This window comes from Halyomorpha halys, unplaced genomic scaffold, assembly GCF_000696795.3.
Source record: "Halyomorpha halys isolate HHAL.00 unplaced genomic scaffold, Hhal_1.1 Scaffold584.1, whole genome shotgun sequence".
NCBI lineage: Eukaryota > Metazoa > Arthropoda > Insecta > Hemiptera > Pentatomidae > Halyomorpha > Halyomorpha halys.
This window is the reverse complement of record NW_027116544.1, coordinates 665,255-691,859: the sequence shown is the minus strand read 5'-3', so window position 1 is coordinate 691,859 and position 26,605 is coordinate 665,255. Positions and strand designations below refer to the sequence as shown.

General features: G+C 30.1%; 2 protein-coding genes across 6 annotated transcripts in view; both read left to right on the top strand.

The window, feature by feature from the left end:
- The window catches only part of Acsl (Acyl-CoA synthetase long-chain), a 68,327-nt gene extending 58,973 nt beyond the window's left edge, over positions 1-9,354 (top strand). For all 4 annotated transcript variants that reach the window (XM_067053295.1, XM_067053296.1, XM_014426549.2 and 1 more), the window contains 11 exons: positions 3,592-3,807; positions 3,909-4,086; positions 4,457-4,708; positions 5,280-5,477; positions 5,621-5,757; positions 5,834-5,973; positions 6,155-6,327; positions 6,407-6,532; positions 6,640-6,777; positions 7,015-7,290; positions 7,963-9,354. In XM_067053295.1, coding sequence (XP_066909396.1) covers positions 3,592-3,807; positions 3,909-4,086; positions 4,457-4,708; positions 5,280-5,477; positions 5,621-5,757; positions 5,834-5,973; positions 6,155-6,327; positions 6,407-6,532; positions 6,640-6,777; positions 7,015-7,290; positions 7,963-8,117 — 1,989 coding nt within the window. In that variant the 3' untranslated portion in view covers positions 8,118-9,354. The remainder of the gene's footprint in view (positions 1-3,591; positions 3,808-3,908; positions 4,087-4,456; positions 4,709-5,279; positions 5,478-5,620; positions 5,758-5,833; positions 5,974-6,154; positions 6,328-6,406; positions 6,533-6,639; positions 6,778-7,014; positions 7,291-7,962) is intronic.
- A 7,903-nt stretch (positions 9,355-17,257) lies between these two features.
- GckIII (Germinal centre kinase III) overlaps positions 17,258-26,605 on the top strand; it is a 142,952-nt gene continuing 133,604 nt past the window's right edge. Inside the window, exon 1 of one of the 2 annotated variants that reach the window (XM_014426560.3) lies at positions 17,258-18,013. The gene's annotated coding sequence lies outside the window, so the exon portion shown is untranslated. The remainder of the gene's footprint in view (positions 18,014-26,605) is intronic. The other variant, XM_014426561.3, reaches the window with a different exon arrangement.

Genomic DNA, 26,605 nt, shown 5'->3' with positions numbered 1-26,605 from the left:
GATTGACCGTGTGTAAAGATGAAAGGAATATGGTCCGGGTGCGGTCAAATAAACGTTGGCTGAATAAAAACGTTGAAACGTTGGCTCAATAAAATAGTATAATTCTACTATTTGAGTTTATTTGACCGCACCCGGACCATATTCCCTTCAAAATAAAAATTGACATTTTGATTCGTGTAGTCAATGGTTCTATATTTGGATATGTATATATGTAAATAAAAGAAAATCCTTTAAATAGATCAAGAATTAAGCTCTATGTCTTTATTCGTTATTTGGTCCATCACCTCTGACTCACAAGGCCCGTAATCGACCGCTTCTAAGTTGTTAATATTTTTAAGTATTGTTACTTTTCAAGTTAATTTATAAAAAAAAAAAATTAATAAAATAAATAAACGTTTGTATCCGTACATTTTGCTTTGTAGCCACAAATACGCAGCGAAGACCGTTGTTTGTATTATTGGATCATACTCAGGTTAGCACACTACGATAAATCGTGACAATGTACTTGTTACGATTTATTGGTATAAATAAATCGAAAGAGTAGTACTGTTAACACGCTACAATAAGTCGTAACGATGTGAACCATACAAATCTTACGCATTGCATTGATCTTTTTCACTACACTGCTTCTGTCTGCCGACGGACCAAATTGCTTGTAATTTTTAATAAGCTCGGCATACGCCAGGTCTCTTTTATTCCTATCTCAATGAGCCACAAACACTGAAACCTCGATAGTTCAATGAATTCACTCAAGAACTTAAAACGACTTGCTAAGAATAACTCTAAAATAACGTTTTTTATGAACAGGTCTCAAACTGAGCCAATTGCAACGTTAGATGGCTGCTACTGTTTACAAGTTCCAACCTGTTCTTACGATTCGCCAAAATTGATGTTAGCCATCAAATCCAATTTCAACTCCAATAAATGGCGACATTGCCCTGCTTACAGGCATCATTATGATACCATCGTTATGATAAATTGCTTGCATTTATTGTAGCGTGTAGGCGTACCTTTAAATCTTCCATTGTGCACTATGGCCTTAGCTTTTCGGTACACGTAGTAGTTACTAGTTATAATTAAATATAATAATTATACTATATGGTGGAAGATTGCTGATTGACCGTGTATATTATTAATAAATGGAATATGGTTCGGGTGCGGTAAAAAAAAAAACTCAAATAGTGACAACTATTTTAATGAGCCAACGTTTCGCCCCACGGAAAATTACAAGGGTATACCCCATTTACTTTTTTGCTTATGTTAAGTGTTTGTATATTTTGTAGCCTTGACGAAGCCCTGCAACCTGGGGCGAAACGTTGGCTCATTAAAATAGTTGTCACTATTTGAGTTTTTTTTTTTTTTACCGCACCCGGACCATATTCCATCCATTCATTATGTTATTTATTTCTATTGACAACTTGAAGTTATTCAGAAAATTAAATTCTGAAATATAGAAGGCCCTTGAAGGGCCATGGGTCCTCACTTTTTCCCATCAGAACATATTTCTGAAAATCTATTTTTTAATATACTGTTTATATGACAAACCAGTTTGAACCCGGTGAGGATGCACTTCAAGACCTGAAGATTCGCTTAAATACAAGAAAACAAAAAAACCTATTTGAACTCTTCTGAATATTTACTGATAATTTAAAAAAATGAAAGAAAAGATAACTGTTTTTCATTATAGGGCATAAATTGGAACATAATAAAATCTTGAAACATCACCAAAATTCTTATATTTATTTACTGAACAGAAATATTCTTTAAAAACACATATTCTTTAAAGCTGAAAAAAAAGATCAATCAATATAATTAACTTAATAAATTATTTTAGAAAATAATAATATTTATATATTAAATGAATGAAATAATTTCACTTAACAATTTTAATGTATGAGAAATTAGCTTCTGTCTGTGAAGTGAGAACTATTCAAGGTGGGGCAAATTTTATATAATAGATTTAAAAAAATCCTTTTGTTAATGTTTCCTTCATGATTAATGCTTTATTATTTCTTCAAAATGTTCATAATATGTAAACCTATGTAAATGTAATATGTAAATACTTCAACTCAAGGTAAGCTACTGTAAGCCACTGCTATTAAAATTGAACTTTTTATATGAATTAAAATAATTTAAAAAGCATTTGACATTCAAATATTGAGCTATGCTACATACAGGAAAAGTTTGTTACTTTTATGGATCACTTGTTTGTGTTTATTTTTATTACATATACTTAGGTAAATTATAATGTTAAATTCCTTCCACATTTATACCATTAATCTTGTTTCTTATTGAAATTGTTAAAAAAAATTTGAAGAAAACTTTGGCTTGTCAAATAAATTTTTATGGCCTTGCAAGTATTTTTATTTTATCTATAAATTACCTCTTTGCCTGCTGTTTATCAGCTGTCGGTTATTTATAACATTTTAGAGATTGAGGTGTAGATAGTTGACCGTAGATTAATGCTTGAAGAAGTTTGTCGGGGGGTGCGGTCAGCAAAGAACAACATAAATAAACAAAACCATATTTATTTATTTTATGCCGATGTTTCGACCTGAGTTTCAGTACTGCAGTACTAATCTTTCCCTCCTCTACGACACAACCCCTGATGAAGACCTGAAACTCAGGTCGAAACGTCGGCATAAAATAAATAAAAGTGGTTTTGTTTATTTATATTGTTCTTTGCTGACCGCACCCCCCGACAAACTTCTTCAAGTATAACATTTTAGTGTTTATGACATTAAATCAAGGCTGCATAGATATTGAGTAAGTATGCTAATCGGTTAAAAAATGGTTTGAGTTTTAAACAATAATACAATTATGTCGTTCTTTTGTCAAAAAAATTGTTTTGAGTTTTAAACAATAATACAGTTATGTCATTCTTTTGTCCTCCTCCACTTTTGTTGAGAATCCATTGACCTCGTAAAATATAATTTTCAACAAAATGTTTGTTTTTTGCTGTAGTTTTTTCTAAGTCCTGAATAACCAACCATAAAGAGTTGATACAGAGTTGAGAGAAGGAGATACAGAAAGACAAAATTACTCGTTATAATAATTATACACTCATAATTCATTCATCATTTTAAATAAAACAGTCATTTTAATATTTAAAAAATTATGAGGTTAACCATGGAATATGAAAATTTAATAGTTTTATTGGATATTTACCTTATTAGTTTTGTTTGTTTTTTAATTGAAATTATTTTTTGTTTTTTTAATTTAAATAAATTCTTTAAAAGTAATATGATCAAAAACTTAAAATGAATGAAGGTTGAGTTAGTAAAGGCATGGATGAGAGATGCACATGATACCGGCAAATGTTTACATTGTCAACATGTAATTATGACAGTTGGCAACAATGATTAATTAACAATAATTAGGAGACCAGAAGCAGTTAATTAATTTTGACTTGAAGGCAAATTTGTTTTTATTGCAATAAAAATTTATACTCAAGTATATAAATTGATAAACTGTAACTACCAAACAGCACTCAGATTATTGTTTTAATATTTTTTTCTGTATATGTAATATTATTTTTACTTAACTGATATAAGTTTATGACTAACATATAAAGTTCTTATTTTCTTGCAGGCTAAAGTTATCGCAAAAGATGACAAATCAATCACATACCGTACAGTGGATTCTCCAAAAGAGGTTTACATCGAAATGGTCAAAAACAATATCGATACAATGGAAAAAGTACTTAATTACGCAGTTAAACAATATGGTGAACATAATTGTTTGGGTACCAGGGATATCTTAGCCGAAGAGGATGAAGTACAAGATAATGGAAGAGTTTTCAAAAAAGTTAGTACTTTGTGCCTAATTTAGTACAATTTTAAGCCTATATTTTATATTATAACATTACAAGCATTTCAAATGATCACAAATTTTGATATCCATTTTAGTATGTGATGGGAGATTACAAGTGGAGAACATTCAAAGATGTCAATGAAGAAGCTGCTGCTTTCGGACGTGGATTAAGGCTTCTTGGTCATCAGCCAAAGGAGAATGTTATTATATTTGGGGAAACTAGGGCTGAATGGATGGTTGCTGCACAGGGCTGTTTTAAGCAGAATTTTCCAAGTAAGTAAAAATGGGTAAATTAATTTTAAAATATTGTTTCAGAATTGGGGCAATTTATTAATTATTCGAATGAAGTATCATCTCTAATACCCAATAATCAATTAACTGAATTTCTAACTAATAACATTGGCCATTTTGTGAAAATAAGGGGGAGGAATAGTTCATTATTAAATCAAAACAATTGTTCATATTTAATTTTTATCACTGCCCTACAAATATTCTGGTTCATTTTTAGTCCGATTAGCATATTTATGAAATTGTATCTGTTAATTACAAAATTTTAATCATTTCTTATATATACCTAGTCAATCATGGCAATACTGTACATTTAATTGTAAGAAAGTAATTTAATATGTCCATGTTGTTACAGTTGTTACTATCTATTCAACTCTTGGTGAAGATGCTATTGCGCATGGAATAAATGAGACTGAAGGAAAAATAGTTGTAACAACGCATGATCTATTACCAAAATTTAGAAACATTCTTTATAAAACACCATCCGTTCAGAAAGTAATCTACATGGAAGACCAGCTTGTGAAAACTGATATTACAGGCTTTAAAGATGGTGTAGAAATAATACCCTATAAAACAATTATTAGCAATGGTCAATCTTCTAATATAGGTAAGTATTTAATTTGAGTTTAGTATCTTATTTAGATATTCATTCTGAGTTTTATGAACTCAAAGTTAATTCTTTCAAAAAATTGTGACATCAATGAACATAGATCACATTTTAATGTAGTAAAAAATACTAGAATATATATTACTGAGTAAAGAGCCTAGTGACCGTCATTTTTGTAGCTTTCTACATTTAGATGCATTGCTTAATCGCATTCTACTTATATTGTATTGGAAGGATTGACGCTTATTTGACAGATCCAGAACATTAATCTGAACCTTAAACTGATTAAAATAGGTTTATTTAACAAATGTCCATAACAATATTTGTATAAATAAAAAAATTAAAATGGGTTCAATTACCTAATATTAGACTGATTTGAAAAAAAAAAAAATTTTAACAACTGTTTAAGAAAAGCAAAAGGAACAAATTATAATGCATTCACATAAACTGTATAAATAGTCTCTGATTATTTAGATAATTGGCAATTATTATTTTATATTATTTTTAGACTTATTTTTCTTCTAAATTCAAACTTTTTAAATTATATTATCTTTTATTTTCATAAAAATAGAACCTACACCGCCAACCAAGAATGATATAGCCATAATTATGTACACATCTGGTTCAACTGGTGTCCCGAAAGGTGTTTTGCTTACTCACACAAACATGATTGCAACTCTCAAAGCATTTACTGACAGTGTGGCGATTGATTCCAATGACATACTGCTTGGTTTCTTGCCTCTGGCGCATGTTTTTGAACTATTGTCAGGTAAATATATTATTTTAAAAATTAAATATCTCTATGTAGTATAAAAATGATTCTTCTATTCAGAAAATTTTGTGTAGTCATTGATTTGACAGATTGGATTTTTTTAACTATTGTTTCATTTATTATTATAATTGTTTTAATAGAGTCAGTCTGCCTGATGAGAGGAACTCCTGTTGGTTATTCAACTGCTCTAACTCTGATTGATTCCTCAAGTAAAATAAAGCATGGTGCAAAAGGCGATGCCCCTGTGCTTCGCCCAACTTGTCTAACTGCTGTTCCGGTTGGTATCATAAGATCTACATACATTTTTAAAATATTTTATATAATTTATTTATCATTGAAATAATTCGTTGTAGCTTATCTTGGATAGGATTTATAAAGGAATCAATGACAAAGTAGCTAAAAATACTCCTTTTAAGAGAGCACTCTTCAACTTTGCCTTTGCTTACAAAAAGAAGTGGATGAGGAGAGGTTTTTCATGCCCTATTATTGATAAGTAAGTCTACTTTTCCATAAGGTTACATTTTTATAATCGAAAATTAGTTTATTATGAATACCTCTCTTGTTTTCTTTAAAGACACTAACAGACAAGTTTTTATTTTTTATGTAATTTTTTTTAACCATTGTTTTGATAAAATCTGAGAATATTTATCAGGTAATCCTATCTTTATTTTTAGGGTTATTTTTGGCCAAACTAGAAAATTGCTTGGTGGAAGATTAAGAGCTATATTGGCAGGAGGAGCACCCTTGTCTCCAGATACTCACGATCTCATCAGAATATGCCTGTGTGACAATGTTTCACAGGGTTATGGTCTCACTGAATCATGTTCCTCTGCTACAGTTATGGATAGTGAGTTTATTTCATTTTTTAAAAAATCATTTATTACTTCATTATATGGTTAACAATATTTTATCATTCCAATTTCTAGGGTATGACAGATCAACAGGTCGTGTTGGAGCACCAACTACTGGCTGTGACATCAGATTGGTAGATTGGGAAGAGGGTAATTATAGAATAACTGATAAGCCTTACCCAAGAGGAGAAATTATATTAGGTATTGTCTAACAAATTAAAATGTTTTTACTATTCTCTTTAATTTTATTAGTTCAAAATTTACATTTTTCTATTTACTAAATTAAAATTCTATTCCTTTTTACTCAGGTGGTGATAACATTTCCCCTGGATATTTTAAGAACCCAGAAAAAACAAAGGAAGACTTTTTTGATGAAGATGGAAAAAGATGGTTTAAGACAGGAGATATTGGTGAAATCCAAGAAGATGGTAGCATAAAAATCATAGGTAAATTTGTTTAGTTACTTTTATTTAAAATAAAAATTGAACAGATAAATCATAGTTTGCTCTTCTTTTTTAATTTATAAAAACTTTAGTTTTCAAAAATGTTGGTATGATAGTTTTCCAGTATTTATTCAAATTAGTGTTAGAATTCTTATTTAATTAAAAAAAATATATATTTATAAAATTAGATATTACTTGTTTATTCTTATTGTTTTAAAAACTTTTTAAATTTTATTTCAGACCGTAAAAAGGATCTTGTCAAACTGCAAGCTGGAGAATATGTTTCGCTTGGTAAAGTTGAATCTCAACTAAAAACTTGCCCAATTGTTGAAAACATTTGTGTTTATGGAGATTCAAACAAGGATTACACTGTTGCTCTTGTTGTACCATCCCAGCCCCACCTTGAGGTTATAGCCAAGCGGTTAGGTCTTGTCAATGTTGACTTTGATGACCTATGTATAAATCAGAGAGTTGAGAAGGAAGTGCTTCTTCAGCTGGTAGATCACGGAAAGAAATGTATGTTTTGTTTTTTTAAATTTTATTTTGGTTGAATCTAAAATTATTTCAAATAAAAATTAACACTTGGATAGGTACCTGTAATTACATGATCAATCGAAGAATTAATTAATATTTTGCTTCTTACTCACAACCAAACCACTATTTTTAACAATACAATATATAATTAAAATTAAATATAAATAATTATGAACATCATTAAAATGTTAAAACATATTTCTTACTTCAAACCATTGTTTGTGAATAAATTTAGGGCCTAAATTGCTTAATTTGAGTGATTAAATATGTTGTATCTCACAAAATGATAATTTTTTGGGTTATCTTATATTGGTATTATTACATTAATAATACCTGAATAGGTGTAATCCAGATTCTTTAATTAATTAGAAAGTATTTTTTTAACCATCTATTCCAATTAATTTGTGTTTTAATTTTACATATCCATGAAATCTCGAGGTCTAAAAGGAAATGCATTCTAGGAATGCATTTCCTTTTAAACTCCCAGCTACCAATAGATGAGAGTTTGTTGTAATAACGGTTTTACATAAAAATTACATTAAAAAAAAGTTTACCCTAATAAAGTCAATTGTTTTTTATCTGTAAATTTAGTATAGTTTACATAGACCATTAGTTTTATGTTTCTGTTTTACATTGAAATATACTTTTTTCCAGGTAAATTAGAAAAATTTGAAATTCCTGGAGCAGTTAAGCTTTGCACTGAGGTCTGGTCACCAGATATGGGTTTGGTAACAGCTGCTTTCAAGTTGAAGAGGAAGGATATTCAGGCTAGGTACCAGCATGAGATAAACAGAATGTATGCTTCATGATGACAAGATGAGCACTGGGTTCTCCCGAGGCATAGACATCACATGTAATCGAAATGAATTTATCTGCCTTGAAATCGGGAGAAAACCCTAGTGTATTTGAACACTTTGTGGAACCTTGTTATTTGCCTGTTCACGTGTATTGACAGTAACACATGCCCAGATCAGTGATATTGAATCGAGAGAATATCAGAAGTTCTTTCCTTGTATATATTTGTTAGTATTTGTACAAATTAAATGTAGATGTGATCTTTTTCTTTTGTTGTTTTTTCTTTTGGAAATCAGGATTAGTCCTTTTCCTGATGACTGATTATGTATAGGAGTATTTAAATTATATATTATTTGTTATTGTGAATTTTTGTCACTGTTGAAATTATGTCTTGTAGTCAGGATTTCATGAACATTATACTGCTTAAAGGGAGCAATGATTCATTGTATAATGAAATTATATTTCTCATATAAAGAAAGACTTTTGTAAAAGTATCAGGTGTATTTTCCCTTTTTTAGAAATGTATTTGGTTGAAGTAATGTGGAGTGGAAATATTGTGTATATTTATATTTTATTGTAATTTTAGAGTATAAAGAATAAAACAAAGATATTAGGTCATGTTTGTTATATATTCAGTGTATTAGAATGAAAAGTTCTGGTTTAATGTATATCTAAGTACCCATAACGCTTTTCACAAAATAAATGATTTTGATTATGAAGTAATAAATCAATACTTTTTATAGGAGGGTTTATAAATGTAAATCTTGATATATTTATAAATTTAGATGGAAAATAATATATTCCATAAATACCTATATTTTGACCAATTTAAGAATGAAATTTAGAAATTTTGTGAAAATGTATTTAAATATAACAATGTCATTAAAAAAAAAAAAAATAAACTATTATATTTCTTCCATTTGGTTTCTTCCATAGTCTAATAAAGAAGAATTTATTAAAGTTGGATAATCTTGTTGCATTTAATTTAAAAAACGAAGCCTTAAATGTAATACGCTTTTTTAAATATGATATTTTGTAATAATTAGAGTTTTATATTTCAACCCTATTGTACCAGATATGAAAATATATATATTATTCATTTAAAAGTATATAATGATGTGGCAATCATGTATTTGGTGACGGGGAAAATTCATGGTGGTTTAGTAAAATGGCAGCATAATTTGTGTAGCTCTAGTCAAGGCACTGATATTATTCAATTGAAGGTATCATATTTCATGGTAAAATATCAAAGTGTTTTAAAAAATATCAGAAGTGGGCAAGTGAAAACAAATTTACTTTCAAAGCAGTGTCTATGTTGTTTTAATAATATTTTTTGTTAACTCTCAAAAATAGAATATTTTAATGTCTTTGTACAATAGTCTTTAAAAACTAATGCCGTATATAGAATTTGGCTTTCATTATAAGGTGTATATTTCATGCAAATTATTGTATATTAATGTACGTAAATGTGTACCAATAAATGTTTATATTCATAAATGATATGAAATTGTATAGTTTTATGAAATGGAATTTTTTTTTTCAAAACCAGAATGTTATATTTGCTGTATGATAATAATGTATTCCAAAACTGCGTTTGGTAATTATTTTACCCAAACATTTTTATTTGAAATTATTTCTGGTTAGGGGCTGTGATAGAGTTATGTCTAAAGTAGAATCATGTAACTGCACATGGGAATCATAAGGTTGTATATTTCATGGTCTGATCTCTCAATTTTCTTTTTAAATTATATTTATTTTTAAAAACCCTTTTAGTTAAATCTCTTTTGAAAATGTGTCAATTAAAATATTACATTTTTTAAACACTACTTAAAGTAGATAAAATTAAATGTGAGATGAAATTATAATTTTCTTCTCAAATTTTATTATTTATCATGTTGATATGTTTAGTTTTAAATTCCCATAATAAATGTATAAATTTGTATCAGAATGTTTTATTTGTGCAATAAAATAAATGGTTTATTTTCTACAAATTTTCACTCTTTCAATTTTCTTTTTGTCCTTATCAGAATGGTATTGAAATATCATTGTTTCAATATAAAATTCGTATACGATTTATATATATTTATCTAGGTATTATTATTAGTTTGGCGCTCCAATATGGTGATGTATCCAGGCCTCCTCAACCATTAACTTCCAGAAGTTTCTGTTCTATGCTATTGCTATCCAGTTGTGGTGGACTCCCAAACACCTCACATCCGCAGCCACGTAGTCAATCCATTGAAGTCGGAGGCAGCCAAGCAGCCAACTTCCCTCTGGCCATGAACTATCCCCATCAGGAATCTTATAGGAGTTTCCTGTTCCTCCATCCTGGCCATATGACCAGCCCATCTCAGATGATATCGTTTGACAAGACTGACAACTTCAGGCTCACTAAAGAGGTTGTAAATCTCTTAATTTTTTCTTCCTCTTCACTCTCCACAAACTAACACCAGTCCAAATATCTTTCGGAGGATCTTTCGCTCTAATGTAGCCAACTTCTGATACATTTCTTTTGCCATTGCTCTATTTGTAAGAACTGGGTGAATCAGAGTTTTGTACAAAGAAATTTTTGTTTTTCTGGTAATTAACCTGCATGATAAATGTTTCCTCAATTTCAGTAGGGTTAATTTGTGGTGTAGCATTCATCAACATACCTGTATATATTATATGGTCTAGCCCTCCTGAACTAGCACTAACCAGTTTTCACTTATCTTCCGATCCTCTCCAGCCCTTCTGGTTAAATCATTTTCCTTTATGGATGGATCATTGATGTCAGATGGTTGAACCCTTCTCAAAATGAAGTGCTTTTGTCACCTCCTTCTCCATGTAAACAAACTTTCCGTGAAGTCTGTATGGTGGTTTTTCCTCTTCTGTGTGTTTCTGTTCCTTGTATATTTCAAGATACTCTGAACCACGCCTTAATAAAAATGGTCTTATTTATTATTAGGGTGACTGAGGTCTCAAGAAGAACTTGATAGTCCATTTAGTGATAGGTCACCCCTATCCCTCAAGTACTCCAGGTGAGGGTTAGTCTCAAAATATCTTATTTTAACACCAAAATATGTTACCTCCCTACACATGTTCTTTCCTTTCCATGGGCCTGCCATTAGGCATTACATCATAAAGGAAAAAGGATGAATGCTGCCTCATGGTAATCTTCCCATAGATCACACTGTCATTTGTCACTTCTTGTTTCTTCCATGTTAGTCACCTCTTCTAGCCTTCTCTTCTGCTAACAACCTCTTAAGGACAACTGTAGTGTATTCTTTAACTGCTACCCAAGTGTGTGTTTATGTCTGAGTGTAGTTTATGTCTCACCAAGTTATCTGGAGTGACAGTCCCTCCACTCGATCTCTATTCACTTCTTTCCTCTCCAAAGCACATAGAAGCAAAGAATACATGCTCCACTGTTTCCTTTATTGCAGGGCATTCGTTGGTGTTGTTGAGTTTAAAACAGTACTGGTTTGCCCGCCATACATGATGTTTCACAGAGCCCTGGGGGATACCACCAGTCACCTTATATCTCCTTGGGCCAATGTCTGAAGGATAAAACAGAATTCTATCCCAAAAATAATCATTGGTAACTCTCATAAGATAGGCTGTCACACCACCATAGTCGTAGGGCATCAAGTATGCAGGTCCATTTTGCTGGATTAAAAGCATTCTTGATATCCAAAGTGATGATTGTGTGTGCGTGCGTATGTATGTGTGTGTTTGATAAATTATTCAGAAAGGGAAAAATAGTTGAATAAAGCGAGAGCTGATAAGTATGTGGAAGCCTTAGGAAAATAGAAAACACAGTAAGGATTAGGGCAAAGTTGGTTCCTTATATTATGGTATGACAGATAAGTAGTCTAAGTGGTTCCCTTTTATTTGAAAAATTTGTTTTTAAATTATATGGATCGGACACTGGGAGCTACGAAGATTTTTGATATTTTAAAAACAATTTTGTTATACAGGGTAATTTATACAAATTTTTAATTTATAGTTGTATAAACAATTAGTGTAAAATTTATATTGTTATGTTGTTTTAAAATTTGTAAAGAGCCCTGAAGATGGAGGGGAGTACTCTGAAACATTGGTTTATATTATATATTTTAAAAAAAAGTAAGAAAAAGAAAAAATTTTGAGTTTATGTTAATATTTTTTTTAAAAAACCTACAGAAAGTATAAATCACAGTGTTTGAATGTAAACCTATTCCAGGGTCAAATTATTATGTAGCCAAACAATATTGTACGTCTTCTGATTCTAAATATTACTTGAAAGCCTTCAATATTTTTGTGAATGATCCAATAAAACTTAAACTCCTCCTGCCTCATAATCTGATTCAAAAATTTGTTTGTCCCAGAAAAAAAGCACTGATGAAAAATACTTCATCACTCTTTAGGGGAATAAGTGCTGAATATAGAATTCCTTTCTGGTGCCTTGTCACTGTAGGGTCAAAAAGAAGAATCCAACCATTATCATAGCAATAAAGCTGTAAAAGAGGTTATCATCAGAGAAGTTCATAAATTATTTTTCTGTTAAAACATGTATAGCTTAAATCAAAATATATACAAAGTGAGTCCAATTTCCAGGAATATGTAGAATGAAGATTATTCAGAAGATAGGTTCTGCTCTACCTTATTGAAATAAAAACTGATTCTGAATATGAACCAAAGTTATGAGAAAAAATTTCTTATAGAATAAATCCTGTGAAGTTTATTAATCAATACATGCTGTAGTTAATCAAATGGCTTATCAAATTTTTAAAATATAATCATGATTAAGAAGATATAGTTTAACTAGGACTTCCTTGAGTAGATCCAAAGCATAGTCTCAGTATGACCTTTTTTTTCCCCCGGCAAAGAGCACCGCGGCCACAAAGGGCCTACTGTATGCTATTCCTCTTCTGCTCAAAGCAGACCAGTTGCCTTTGCGAATCTGGATATTGTATACGGATCCACTGTCTCGTAAAGTTTAGGGTCTAAGATGCAATTCTTACCAAAGATAAGGAATTGTATCCTTGCTAATGCATCACATCTACAAATGATGCAGTAGACAGTCTCATCATCCTTTCTGCAGAACCTGCAGATAGGGGACTCAATCAGTCTCATTTTATAATTGCTCAGTCTAAAGTTATAAATGCTTATTCAACTGACAGTGACCCATATATAGACCTGTCACCCACCTTAGAGTACTTCTGTCCATATTAAGAACAGTGTTACTTCTTCTTGGGCAGGATCTCCTTAGGAACAACTTTGACTGCTCCAGTCCTCTGTTGTTGGTCCAGCCTAACCCAGCCTTGCCGTCAGCAATTATTTTGATGTGCCTCTTCGCATGACTGTAACAAATCCCAGATATGGGGTCAGGTGTAAAGGGAGCGGTCTCAGATCCTTTCCTTGCAAGATAGTCCGCTCGCTCATTACCTTAATTTGCCTTTGTGACCAGGCACCCATTCTACCTGCACCTTGTTGGCTAAGGAAAGAGAGTTTAGATTAATCTTACACTCTTCCACCTATTTTGAGCGGGCTACATAACTACCCAAGCATAGATGGCTGCCTCACTATGACTTTTCGTCTCCAGCCCTCAGAAACCTTAATCATGATACCTCATTGCTTTAAGCAGTTTTTAACTAATGTATATACACTGCCTTAAGCAGGAGATTGTACTGTTTCTGAAATTACAGAACACTTGAGCTGGTGCTATAGGACAATTGCAGATTGTGTTCTGGGAGAATAGTTGTTTTCTGAAGAGAGGTATTATCATTTGAATATATCTCTGTAAAATAAAAGAAGATGAATATACAAGCAGATAAAGAAGTAAGGTACATAAAAGTATATGAATATATAAGATACAAATATATAAATAAATAAGATATATACAATTTTAAAAATAAAGAATAATACATAAAATAGATAAAGAAATAATACTTATAAATATATAAGTAGTCCTTCACCTTATATGCATACAGGATTATTATAATATTCACTGTTTAACCATAACAAAAATTTTTAAAAGTTTCAATTTCTTAATTCATTATATTAGTATGAATAATGTTTTGTAAGACCAAACTTCAACTTCTCTTATTGAAGATATAAGATATCTAATCAAATAACTATGAATCTGAAGTATACGACAACTATAACTATTTTTGGCATGCATGCTCAGCATCTGGTATATGCATGATAATCTCCAATTTTAACAGCAATCATGACTTGTAGATCTACATGTCAAAATGCCTAGGAGCAGGACTACAGCTTTGGAGAATGCTTGCTTACCTGATTAGGAAGCCTGTGTGTTGCCTACCATTTTAATTTAAAACAAAAGTTGCTTTAACATAATTTATTTACAACATTAACCAACAGGTAGAAATCCAGCTACAGATGAACCATATCAAAATTGTTGCCACTACTTTTATTTTCACTAATTTTAATAAGTATTCCAGTTTTCTTTTAGACTCTTAATTGTCTGATTGATAACTGTTAGCTCTAGTATATAGCTACCAAATTTACATGATAAATGTATATATCTTTTCTAGCTCAGATAGAATTATATTTTACAAACTACTGCCACCACAAGAACTAAAGCCTGTTTTCATTTTAACTTTTCCTGACCATGAAAACAGCTTTAAAAAGTGAAGCTATAATAACAAATGAAGAAAGATGCACCTGCACTTTTTTTCTTTATCGTCTGTTGTTTAAGGGTGTGAAATGATATTTTGAATGAAACCTCTGAGAAATAATTTACTACATATCAGGTTAAACCACTTTTCCAAGATGGGTGAGGTTTCCAAAAACTTATTTTTTTTTCTTTTATATATTTAATTTATGTATTGCATTATATATTTCTATTTGTTCCATATAGGATTCAACCTTATTTAGAGTGTATTATTTATTTATCTAAATCATGAGCTATTTTTATACCAATTTATTTAAAACTGGATACACATGAAAAGTAGGGTTTTTAGGATATCCTATTTTCAGATCTTAAAATAACTCTAGACTTATTTGTAGGAAGCATATTTTAGTTTATTATGAAAACAATGATAAAGTACTAATATAATCATGGTAATTGTACTAGAACTGATTCTATGGGATTGAGAATATTTGTTTGCAGTTATTTAACTTTACTAATTTATTTAATTGCTACTCATAATCACAGTATGGTACACATCTTAATTGATAATATTTAATATTAATATGAGGACAATATGGTAGAATATCCGGCCTGGGACGTTGACTTTTTCCATTGAGTGGCGGTCCCACAAAATGTAGAACTTTGACCCCCAACCATGGTTAGGCAGTATAGGACTCCAATGGGAGTCTTGGCCGAAAAAAAAAAATATATATATAGTAGGAGGTGCAGTTTGTGAAGAACAAAAATAAGCAAAAATTTATTTATTAATGCCTACATTTCGGCCAGAATTTCAGGGCTCAGAACAAAAAAAAAGATATTGATCAATCAATAAAAGGATATACAGAATGATTAGAAAATAACTAACATAGATACACAAATAGTGTTGGAAGACATCGTCTAAGTAATACAAGAATGGGTCTCCCCTTTGCTGGAGGGGACCCATGGAAAAATAAATACTTCTTTGTTGTCAGGGTGCTTCCTCTGGTACCTGTTACATGTTAGGCACTCATATCTGAATGTTGGTATTGGGTGGGGATGTTTGTAGGTTTTTTTTCTTTATTATTACATTTTTTTTCTGTATTCATATTATTAGCATACAAATTATGTACTTAAGAGGAGAAGATGGTTGGGGGTGCAGTCAGTAGAAAAACATAAATAAATAAAAGATTATTTATTTGTGCCGAAGTTTCAACCTGATTTTCAGGTCTTCATCAGGGAAGAAGACCTTACCTAGAATATCTACCTATAACTCCCTGATGAAGACCTAAAAATCAGGTTGAAACGTTGGCACAAATAAATAATCTTTTGTTTATTTGTGCTTTTCTGCTCACCATACCTCCTGACCATCTTCTCCTCTTATATTTCTATGGTCAACTATCTTAACCAAATTATTATATTATACATTCATAATTTTTAATATGTGATGGAATAAATGATAGGAAGGGGGAATGCAGTCTTTAAAGACAGGAAAACAGTTCTCAAAATTGATGGCAATTATGGATAGTAAAAACATATTTAAAAGATGCAGTTATATGAGAGGAAGCATAGATGTTAGTAGATATGTCAATGCATTAACAACAAAAAATATATAATGTAAGCTGAGTTTATTCTTAGAGATTTGAATAAAGTAAGGAAACCAGAGATTTAATTAGATTCATGATTTAAATAAAATCAACATAGCAAAGTAAATCATTATAAGATATATGAATATCTAGATCAAAATTTTAAATCTTCAAATTTTAAATGTCTAATTAGGTCTCACATATGAGGACATCTTGCTACTATGATACAGTTAATTTGGGCAAGCAACTGTAAATTAATAAATAAATACTTTCATCAAAAGGAATATATCACCTCGCTAAAATAAAATTAATTTATTCTATATTTAATTGTCATCTTAATGTAAAAAACAAAATGTTTAGTAATGATGGATAATACTTTTAAAAGTTTTCAGGTTGCTGAGCATTTTTCAATAATTCATTTTAAAAAAAATTATCCTATTTAAAATTTCCAGTTTTACCATGGAGCACATATCTAGCATATCAGAGCATTCATTATACTATCTACATTATAATAAAATAATTTACTATTTGATGATTCAATTTTTTTTTTGAGATAGGGGACTTAGGCATCTGATAAATGTACTTATATGCATCCTTGTTAGAATCATATAGTATTTTACTACTACTGGATTAAATTAACTGAGTTAAACCATATTATTTCATAAAATTATCCTGATTATGACCATACTTATATAGAATATAAATAAGATATACGGGGACTGATTTATGTATTTATAATGTTATTAAATGATTATAACAGTTTTTACAAATGGAAATTTTAAAATTAATGGAAACTGGCGCTAAAACTAAATTACCAGCTGTTGAATTTTAAATGAAATCAATCTTATTTATTTTACAACAAGTATAACGAATGTTTATAAGTAATATTTAAATAATGTTCGCATGTTCTAGGAAGTTTATGACCCCGTCAAAGACTAATTTTAAGAAGCTATTTGATGGAACGTGGCTAGGCGAAGACAGCGCTCCTAGTGGCTGGATATCAGTTGGATTCGAATGTTAACAGTGGCTGTGTTGGTCAGAAACGCATCCTGATGGCGGTACTTAAAACTTGAGAGTATCAACTGACGTTTGTCGATATTTTGATAGTTCGGTTTCCTCCGATTTTCGCTTGTTCGGTAGTTCGATGAAGAGCGAAGGCTGAACTTTTCAATAGTCGCTGTACACTTCTACGTCGTCGTCAGTGTGTGATGACATTTAAGAATCAGCAAATCACAGGTAGTACACATCTATCATGGCGCTCCCTACCTGTATTCTTTTATGAGATTTACCTGTTTTTTAACCTGTTCTATCAATTTTAAACCCAATAATCATTAGTGCCAGACAGTTAGGTATTTATTACTTCTGTATTAGAGGTTCATTTATTGCTGAAAATGTTATCATTTCTCCATTATTAAGTGTTGATGTTACTATTTAACCTCTTTGCGTGTTGTCCCACCTGAGGAATGTCATAAGGTGAACGATTGACATTTTCACACTAATCGAATTATATTTTTATTCCTATTATCATTTTACCAGTTGGCCCAACTTCAAATCATATTCTTCCAAGTTCTGCTCTGTTATCTAAAACACGTTCTTCGTATTATAAACCATATGAGTGAATTAGTTTTCATAAATTATTAGTTAATTGCTTATAGTGAAGTAGTGCACATTTTCTAATATTGGAAATATTGGTGTGTGTTTCTTCAGCTGGATATTAGCTTTTCATGAGGTAAGATATTAAGCATTCTTATGAATATTGTGGCTTCCAATGATGTTACAACTGCTTTGGGACATTTAACTAATTGCTTTAATTGAATTACATGTGTGACTGCTGTGTGAATTCAACATTATGTGTAGTGTAGTATTAAAACCTTAACTCCCAGCTGTAATTTTAATGTCATTATAATTCTGCCAAAGAATGAATGAGCTACAACAGGTAATTCTTTTTGTTAGCAAAAATGAAAGGGGCTTCAAATGGTATTTGCGGAAGATATGAGAAATAATGTCTTTTTCTAAAAGACTGATTAGATGGGTAGTTCAGGTTGATGGTATTCATTTTCAAAATAATATTGTTAAAAGCTGATAATGTGCGAAGGAATATTCCAGAGTATATATTTATTAATTATGTTCTGCTTTTACAGGTTTTGGAAATGTTTCGTAATTATTGGTGTTATTATCTTCTGCAGCAATATAATATAATTTCCTATATTTTTTCATATATTGATATTCTATTTTTACTGAATTTTGATTATTGATTATCTGTTATAGTCAGGAATTTAGTAACTGAATTGTGCAACTTGACATATTGTTATATTAAACCACATTTTGGATTAAGTTCATTCAAGCCCTTATTTACTTAACTAAACTACAGTTCCCAAAATAAATTTGGCCTTTAACTTTTGTTAGTAAAGGTCTAATTGAAGTTTTTCTTTTCATGCAACCTTCTTTGTCAAGATGTCAAAAAGCCTGTGCTATTGATGTTCCATTTTCAATAAGATTTTTGCCCGGACGAATTAGCTATATTAACTTACTTTGTGAATATATTTTTAATACTTAATCTAGGTTTTATTCAATAGGCGAGGTTTATATGAATAATATATGCTTAGTAATTTTATTTTTTCAATATTTTAACATAATGATTTAATTACACATAAAAATTCATACGATGATTTGATTTTAAAGTAATATGTTGCCATTAATGAATAATTTACAACAATATTTGTTTTAGCATGAATTATTTAATTTAATGATTCTCCTGAACAAAATGCTTGTATAGTGGATTTGTTTTGTTTTTGAACCGTTTGTTTCAGAATCGTTGTTTAGGAACATTTCTGCATACTTTTAAAATTAAAACTAAATAAGATTTATTAAATGTAGTGTGAAGATGTGTGGGGTCCATACATGTTTAATTAATACAATTTTCTTTTAAATTTTATAAAGTTTTATTTTCAAATTTTGAACTACGTTCCTGTGTATGAATATATCAGGCAAGGACTATTCATGTTTTAAGTACACATAAAATTATGTTGTGCTAATAACTTGGTATACTGTATTAATTTCAGATATATTTAGGATATTAGAAATGTATTTGTTTTTATTTTACTATCCATTTGAGAGATTAAAAAAGAAATAAAAAATACATCAGTTTAATATTTTAACATTTTATGTAATATTTTTAAAAAATGGTTAGAAATGGGGTTTATCTTATATCCTCTTCGGTTACTGGTTTTCAAATTTCAAATAAGACAATAATATATACCAGTAACGTACTCAGTTAAACAAAATTCTTAGTATGAAATAAATTCTGATATCTATGGATATGGTTAAATTAATTCTATTTTTATCAATTATTTATTGTAGGTTTTAGATTGAAAATTGCTTATTTTTATTTTATTTTTTAACTATTATCTATTGTTTTTATTTGGTAATCATTCTATTTAGTTGAGATAATTTTTTAATCCGGTAAATTTTCATGTTGTATTAGAGAACAAAATGAACATTTTAAATTAGTAAATATAATAAGAACCTATTTAATATACATATATACATTAAACAACTATGTTCTATTTCTGTATTTGTTTGTTAAAAGATTTTGGAATTCACTAGTTTTCTGTTTTGAATCTGGCATTAGTAGTTTGAAGTAAACTGAGTTATATATATATATATATATATTAAATTTGCTTGGATATTCAGAACAATGTACACATATAGTCATTTTCATAATTGGTAAGTAAATGTTTTATATAGAATTTTGTTGTTTAAGTATCATTTCTTTAATTGTAATGTAGTGCAGTCAATTGCACTATCTGAAGTTTGAATAAAATAAGTCCTGCTGTATAATCTCTTTTATATATTTTATTGTAGAATCTTATTGACTTGTTTAATGATTTCTTTTATGGAATTTTGTTTACTTCTAAAGTCAAAACCTATTGGAAAGTTTATAACCAGGTTGTTTGAAATAGAGAGAGATTGGTAAGAGAACTAGAAACTAGCCTTTCTCTATATCTCCTTAAAAAAAAGTTGCAGTGCAGGTTATGAGATTAGTTGGTTCCTAAAGATGGTCTTGTTATTTTTTTTTATGAAGTTACTCATTTTCCTGATGAGCCAGAATTTATATTTTTTCTAATTATTTAAACCTTCTGCACCCACTCACTCTCTCTGGCATGAAAATTATTACTCAAAAATGCACAAGTAGATAAAAAAAAAAAAAAGAGCCTAGAAATTCAAGAAAAATTTGATTGGAATATTATAAGCTTTTTTTTTTAAATAAAAAAATAATAAGCAAAGATAAAATCGTCTAACACATAATTTAACTGTACCTAAACCAATTTGTGTGTGAGTATATATATATATATATATATATATGGAGTAGGGGTTTAAAATTCATTGTAATTTTATTTTGGTTTTCCTGTAAAAGGTTTGATGTTGAGGAAAGTTTTTAAGTCAAAAGAACTAGATAAAAAAAGAACTCGCCCGATGTCAAATCTCTTTGGCCCAGGTAATAAAAACGTATTTTATTACTGAGTTAAGAATGTTGGGAATGAGAAGGGTGACCCAGTAACCTTTTTTTTGTTTTTTGTACTTGAATCAAAACCATAATAATTTATTTATTTTTTTAACTTAAACTAAAGCATTTTTTCCTTTATTATTTTTTTTTTCAATGTTTCATTATAGGGAAGAATTACAGTATATTTCTGCCTGTTCCATTATCAAATCTAATATATTGAAAATTACGTGAATAAGATTATTAATGTAATTTTTAAGAATAAACTCTTCGGATAGCCATTAATTTTTAATTTTATTATTTAAAAATTATTATTAACTATTAATTTTTATTTGATTTAATACAGGGAGTGTTGGCCAATTTATTTTGTATGCTTGATTATATGTTTATGGTTCAATTGCATATAAATGGAGTTTATTGAAGAAGTTTGTACCAATTTTGTGTTCGAGCTTAACGAATTAGTCTGCTAATACGTGAATTTGTTGGAATGTTTTTGTAGTTTTCACGAATAACTGCGAAACGTTGCATTTCTAGGATTACCCACTTATATTAAAATACATAAAGTTCTTCGTTAAATGATCTCCATGTATTTGAAATTAATTAAGTTATTAAAAAAGTGTTCGTAATGAAACACTACAGTGTTCCCAATTTCTCATTTTATCACCCCCTGCTGCTGTGAATTCGAACTCAGAAATTACTTTACCTATGAACTGGCTCTATTCTTGCTATCTTTATTTGATGAAGGGTTGATGAGAAAATTTGTTTACTATTATTTGTTTGAACAAGTAGAGTATGTCGAAAAATACTTCGGGAAACGATCAGCCATAGTATTTGTTGATGGCTCTGGGAGTCAACAGAAAAAGAGCTTTGACTACAGAACGCTTTAGAAGATGCTAGAATGATGAACGCGCTTTAAACTCTTTCCAAATACCTAGAACAGCACTAAATATGTTTAACTTGGCTATTCTTCCCCCTACTGAAGAAGCTGCAGCATTTTTTATACTTAAGTGCAACCTATGGGTTGTTTCTCTACATGCCTGTATCATATTATGACCTTAAATAAAATTTACTAGATGTATTATTATGTGCAGTTGTAAGTGTCAATAAATAGATTAAAAAAAAGTATACTAATTTTTGCTCGAAAAGATGATAAGGTGCGCTATAATGAAGAATGAAAAAACAAAAAAAAAATCATTTTACCAGCTGTTTTGCGACAAATAATTCAAATAAAAAATGAAAATCATTCCTGGTTTTCCAACATTAGCCTACAAACCCTATGTTACCTGGCCTATCCCTATAGTAACCTCCGTCAAGTTCAGTCAGAGGAATCTGTCATCACCTTCCTTCCACTTATGCCTTGGTTTACACCTCAGGCGCTTACCTGTCGGTTTTTGGCTAATTACTTTTTTAGTGATTAGTTTCTTAACAAGTCCTACTACTTCACATGCCAATTTAAATCTACACAGTGCTCTACTGCATAGGCCAGGGGTCTAGGCTGAAAAACTCATTTTAGGAAAAGGTTTGGATGTGAACTATGAAAGTTTATATTATTATGAGTAAAAAGTGCCTTGTCTCCCATTTCAAAGCCGTTGTTTTCAAAAATAGGTAATTAACAATTAATTTTTTGAAAAACTTAGTCATTTTCAAAAGAAAATATCTCCTTATTTTTTGTTGTGAACTGTTTCTATTTTTACCTAGACTATACAAAAAGTATATGATGAAGAAGCTAAGAATTTGGTATTTAAAAAAAAATTAATTTAAAGTGAAATTTGGTAGAATGTTCTAAGAAACTTGATAATTTGAATCATACAATTTTTATATGGTAAAATGAACGAGTTAATGTTGATTCTTCACATTGTTAATTTTATTTATTTAAAAACCTACGAACAAAATAGAAACTACAATATTTCGTCTTAGGATTCCCAGACTATAGGAGAAATTTAGGTGGACTGGGATCACTGTGACGAAAGTTAATAGTTTTTATTCTGTATGTTTGTTTTGAAATAATTAAAATTAGAAATATTATGAATTCAATTTTACTTCTTTCATTATACCATACAGAAGTTAAATGAAACATGATACGAATTTTAAAATATTCGACTATCAAATTTAATTGAAACGAACAAAAAAGTCTTCCAAGAACTTAATTTTCTCACAATATCATTCACCATTTCTATTGAGTAGGTACACAGTAACGTATTTTTCAAGGTTTTGTGTTAAATTTTGTCGTTTTTATTTTCAATAAATTTAAAAAATAAAGAATTATCTTATTTGTCGTTTGAGCATAAAATAAATTTGTCTTTTGAGAATAAAATCTAAGGGAGAAACCTTATTTGTAATATAGCTATGTCGAGAAGAATTTACAACATCGTTAGCGAAAGTAGTTGATGGTATTTGATAAAGTTGGTGTTGGAACATCTAAATACCATCCTGAAAATCTCATCAAAATCGTATCTGCAGGAGTAGCAGTAATGCCCTTAAAAAGATTTGTCTCCAGAAAGTCAGGACGGAACCAAATTTGTTCCTTTATCTCTAATACGTAAAACACGAGCATATTTTCGATTTTGATAACAAACATTTATTCGCTTCCTGCAAGAATTCGAAGCTACTACCTATCTTTTCTAATAAGTGAACACAAAAATTAGCATTTGCGAAATTTGCTTTCAATCGCAATGCAAAAAGTAGTGCGCGCATGATTCAACGTAATAAATTATTTGCTGCTGAAGTGTTTGTGTCTTTTAACGTTTTACGATACTGTCATAACTTATACCGCTAATTGACTTACATCAACTCTGTAGCACATACACTTAGATCTATCGAACCCAAACTTTCCACCTCGATAGCTTGGAGGTGAAGGCCAAGGGTCTTGCCAAGTTTTTTTCACTTCCTACATGAATTCAAAGTTTCTCTGGCTAGGGCTGTGCGGAAGAAAAGAAACATATTCTTAAGAAAATGTGTTGAAGCAATACTTGATTTAGGCACTAAGGTTTATTTGGCCTCAATAATGGTGAATTCGAACTGAAGAGGAGTTATGAAGAGCTTATACCGCTATTGATTGTCTGCTGAAATGCCATTTGAAATCTTTTTTTCCGCCTTCCAATAACCTGCAGTGAATCACTTACGACGGGCCTTCTTTTGTCGCTTTGACGACCATCTCATACAAGGCGACCGCCAATTGTCAGCAGCAGACGAAACGTGCTTGGTAGAAGAGCGATGGTACATGTTGCCGCCCGTTCACCCAGCCCCTTCGCCTTCGTTGCTCAGGAATCATGGGTTGGACAACATTCATTTTGTCAGGTAGGTTTGTTGGAATTCTAGAATTGTAAAAAAAAAAAAAAAAGTTTAGAACAAAAGAGTGTTCGTTCTAGATGCACGATGTCTCTATTACCAGTAACTGTAGAGACATATGATCCTTGGATTATGTTCTATTATAGGATACTGTTGGTCATTTAAGGGTAAATAATCAAATTAATTTGTAAAAATCAATTATACTGAACGATATGTGATTCAATTTTGATCTTAAAATGAAGTTATAAAATAATCTATGTATATAAAAGAGAATGGTAGAATCTTTGTCCACTATAAACTTTTTGACCGATTTACGTGCTGTTTTGTTTCAAAATGTTCCCTTTCACCATGGGAATGTTTAACGATAATGATATCTCCGACTTCTCAAGTGGAAAAAAAAGTTATGAATAAAATTATTTTATTAGTGTGTAGCTCAAAAGTTATTTTCACAGTTATTGTATACCAATCGATCCGTCTTCTTTCCGAAGAATAAAAAAATAATATATCTGATTCTATTAAGCAATATTATATTTACAAAAAAATATAAAAAACATAATGTGGCTCGGGGTAAAGTAAGTCAACAAATTTTTCATTAGGAAAAACGAATCATATTCGTTTTTAGTATTTTCTCAAACTGCGAAATATTGGTTTCAAATTATGAAAATAATTTCAAACGTATTATTTTATATCTCCGGTTCTGATTTGTTAAATTAGATCTGGTTTGCGTCCTTTAATACAGTTTATAGATTCTTAAACCACTACTACGTTTAGGGTTGATTGAGTAGTATTCAAATTAATTATATTGTTTTAATTTTTCAAAAGATATCAAAGGCCGATGATGTGCGAAAATTCGTATTTAAGGGTTTCTTTTTTTTTTGAGGTGCTAAAAAGCAATATCAATTTTGTTTCACTCCTAAAAAAATATTTTATCACACTTTGATAGGTTAGTCGGTCTGAATTTTTTTCAGTATAGTACTAATATTGATGCACAGTGGGGGTTGTTATTCAAAAACTATTTATGTTACTAATTCATAATAATAAAGTATACAATAATTTATTACGAACTATTAATTTTGTTTTTAAAATCCATATACATCCTTAATTAGGTGTATTCATTATGTTGTGTTAAATGTAAAATGTCTTACCATGTTAAATGTTATATGTGTAGGATTATGAGCAGTCCTATTTAAAGTCATTTTATATATTAAATGCATAAGAGCTCCTAGCGGATTTTCTGAGTAACTTGTATCGTTGTAATTTCTGAGTTGTATCGTTGTAACATGGTAAAAGAAGGAAGTATTTCTCCATTTAACATAAGTTTTTCCTTTTAACACCCTTTAAGATGTTAAACTAAAGATCATGAATACCCCTAGTATAGCAATAGCGAAACATTGCCGGGTCAGCAAGTCTAATATATAAAAATGAATTTTTGTTTGTTCGTACTATATGCACTACCACACCGTTCATCCAATTGTCATGGGGATCTTTTTGCTAAATGTTCAAGATTTTTCCGGAAAAAATATAAACTGACCCGATTTTTTCGGCAAAAAAAAATTAAGTATTTTTGGCGCATAGCTCAAAATGTACACATTTTTTTTTATGGTTATTATATGCCAATCAATTCGTCTCTTTCTGAAGAATAAGAAAAATATACTAATGATTCTATTGGTTGATGTTTTATTCATTAACAATTTTATAAAACATAATCAGTATTTCAGTAATGTAGGTCAACAAATTTATTTTTTAGGAAAAAATCAAGTCATATTCGTTTTTAGCGTCACCTTAAACCCTCAAATACAATTTTTCAAAGAAATTAAAATGTGAATATTTTCACCGTGATTTATTTTTTATATTCCGGTGACCATTTTTCATGTAATCTTTCATAACTCTTCTGCATTTTATTCATTTCCAAAAGTTTGCGTTGCCATTTATATTACTGTAGTCACTTATCACTTCATTTATATATTAATTGATATCAAAGTTTCAATGGTGTTCAATTAATATATATACGTGCTCAAATATAGCAATATCAAATATCTGCTAGTTAGTTATATTTCAAAATTCTTGATTTATCGTAAAAATCAATTTTAAAAAATTAATAAAAATTAAATAAAACTTTGTCCCCAAGATTTTATTTAAATATAGGTGTATTCTGAAAGGTTTTTTCCGCATACTTGAGCGAAGGTAGTTGGCGGAATCTGAAGAAATTGATGCTAAACCCATCTTATACTGATACCAATTTTTCGTCTTATTTAGACCATACGGACGACCCGTTCTCGAAGTAGATGTGGCGGGGAAAATGCGTTTACGAAGGCCTAAGCAAAAGTAGTGAACGGAATCTAATATTGTCGAAATGGGACGAACTAGGTACCAACTCTCATAATCCCTGAAAATTACATCATTATCTGACTAACGGTTCGATTGATTATGCCTGAAAACAAATTGGGCTACGGTCAGGTCAGATGGACACGGAACCAAGTTTGTTCCTAGACGTCTAAACGTAAAATACGAGTCCAAATATACAAATCT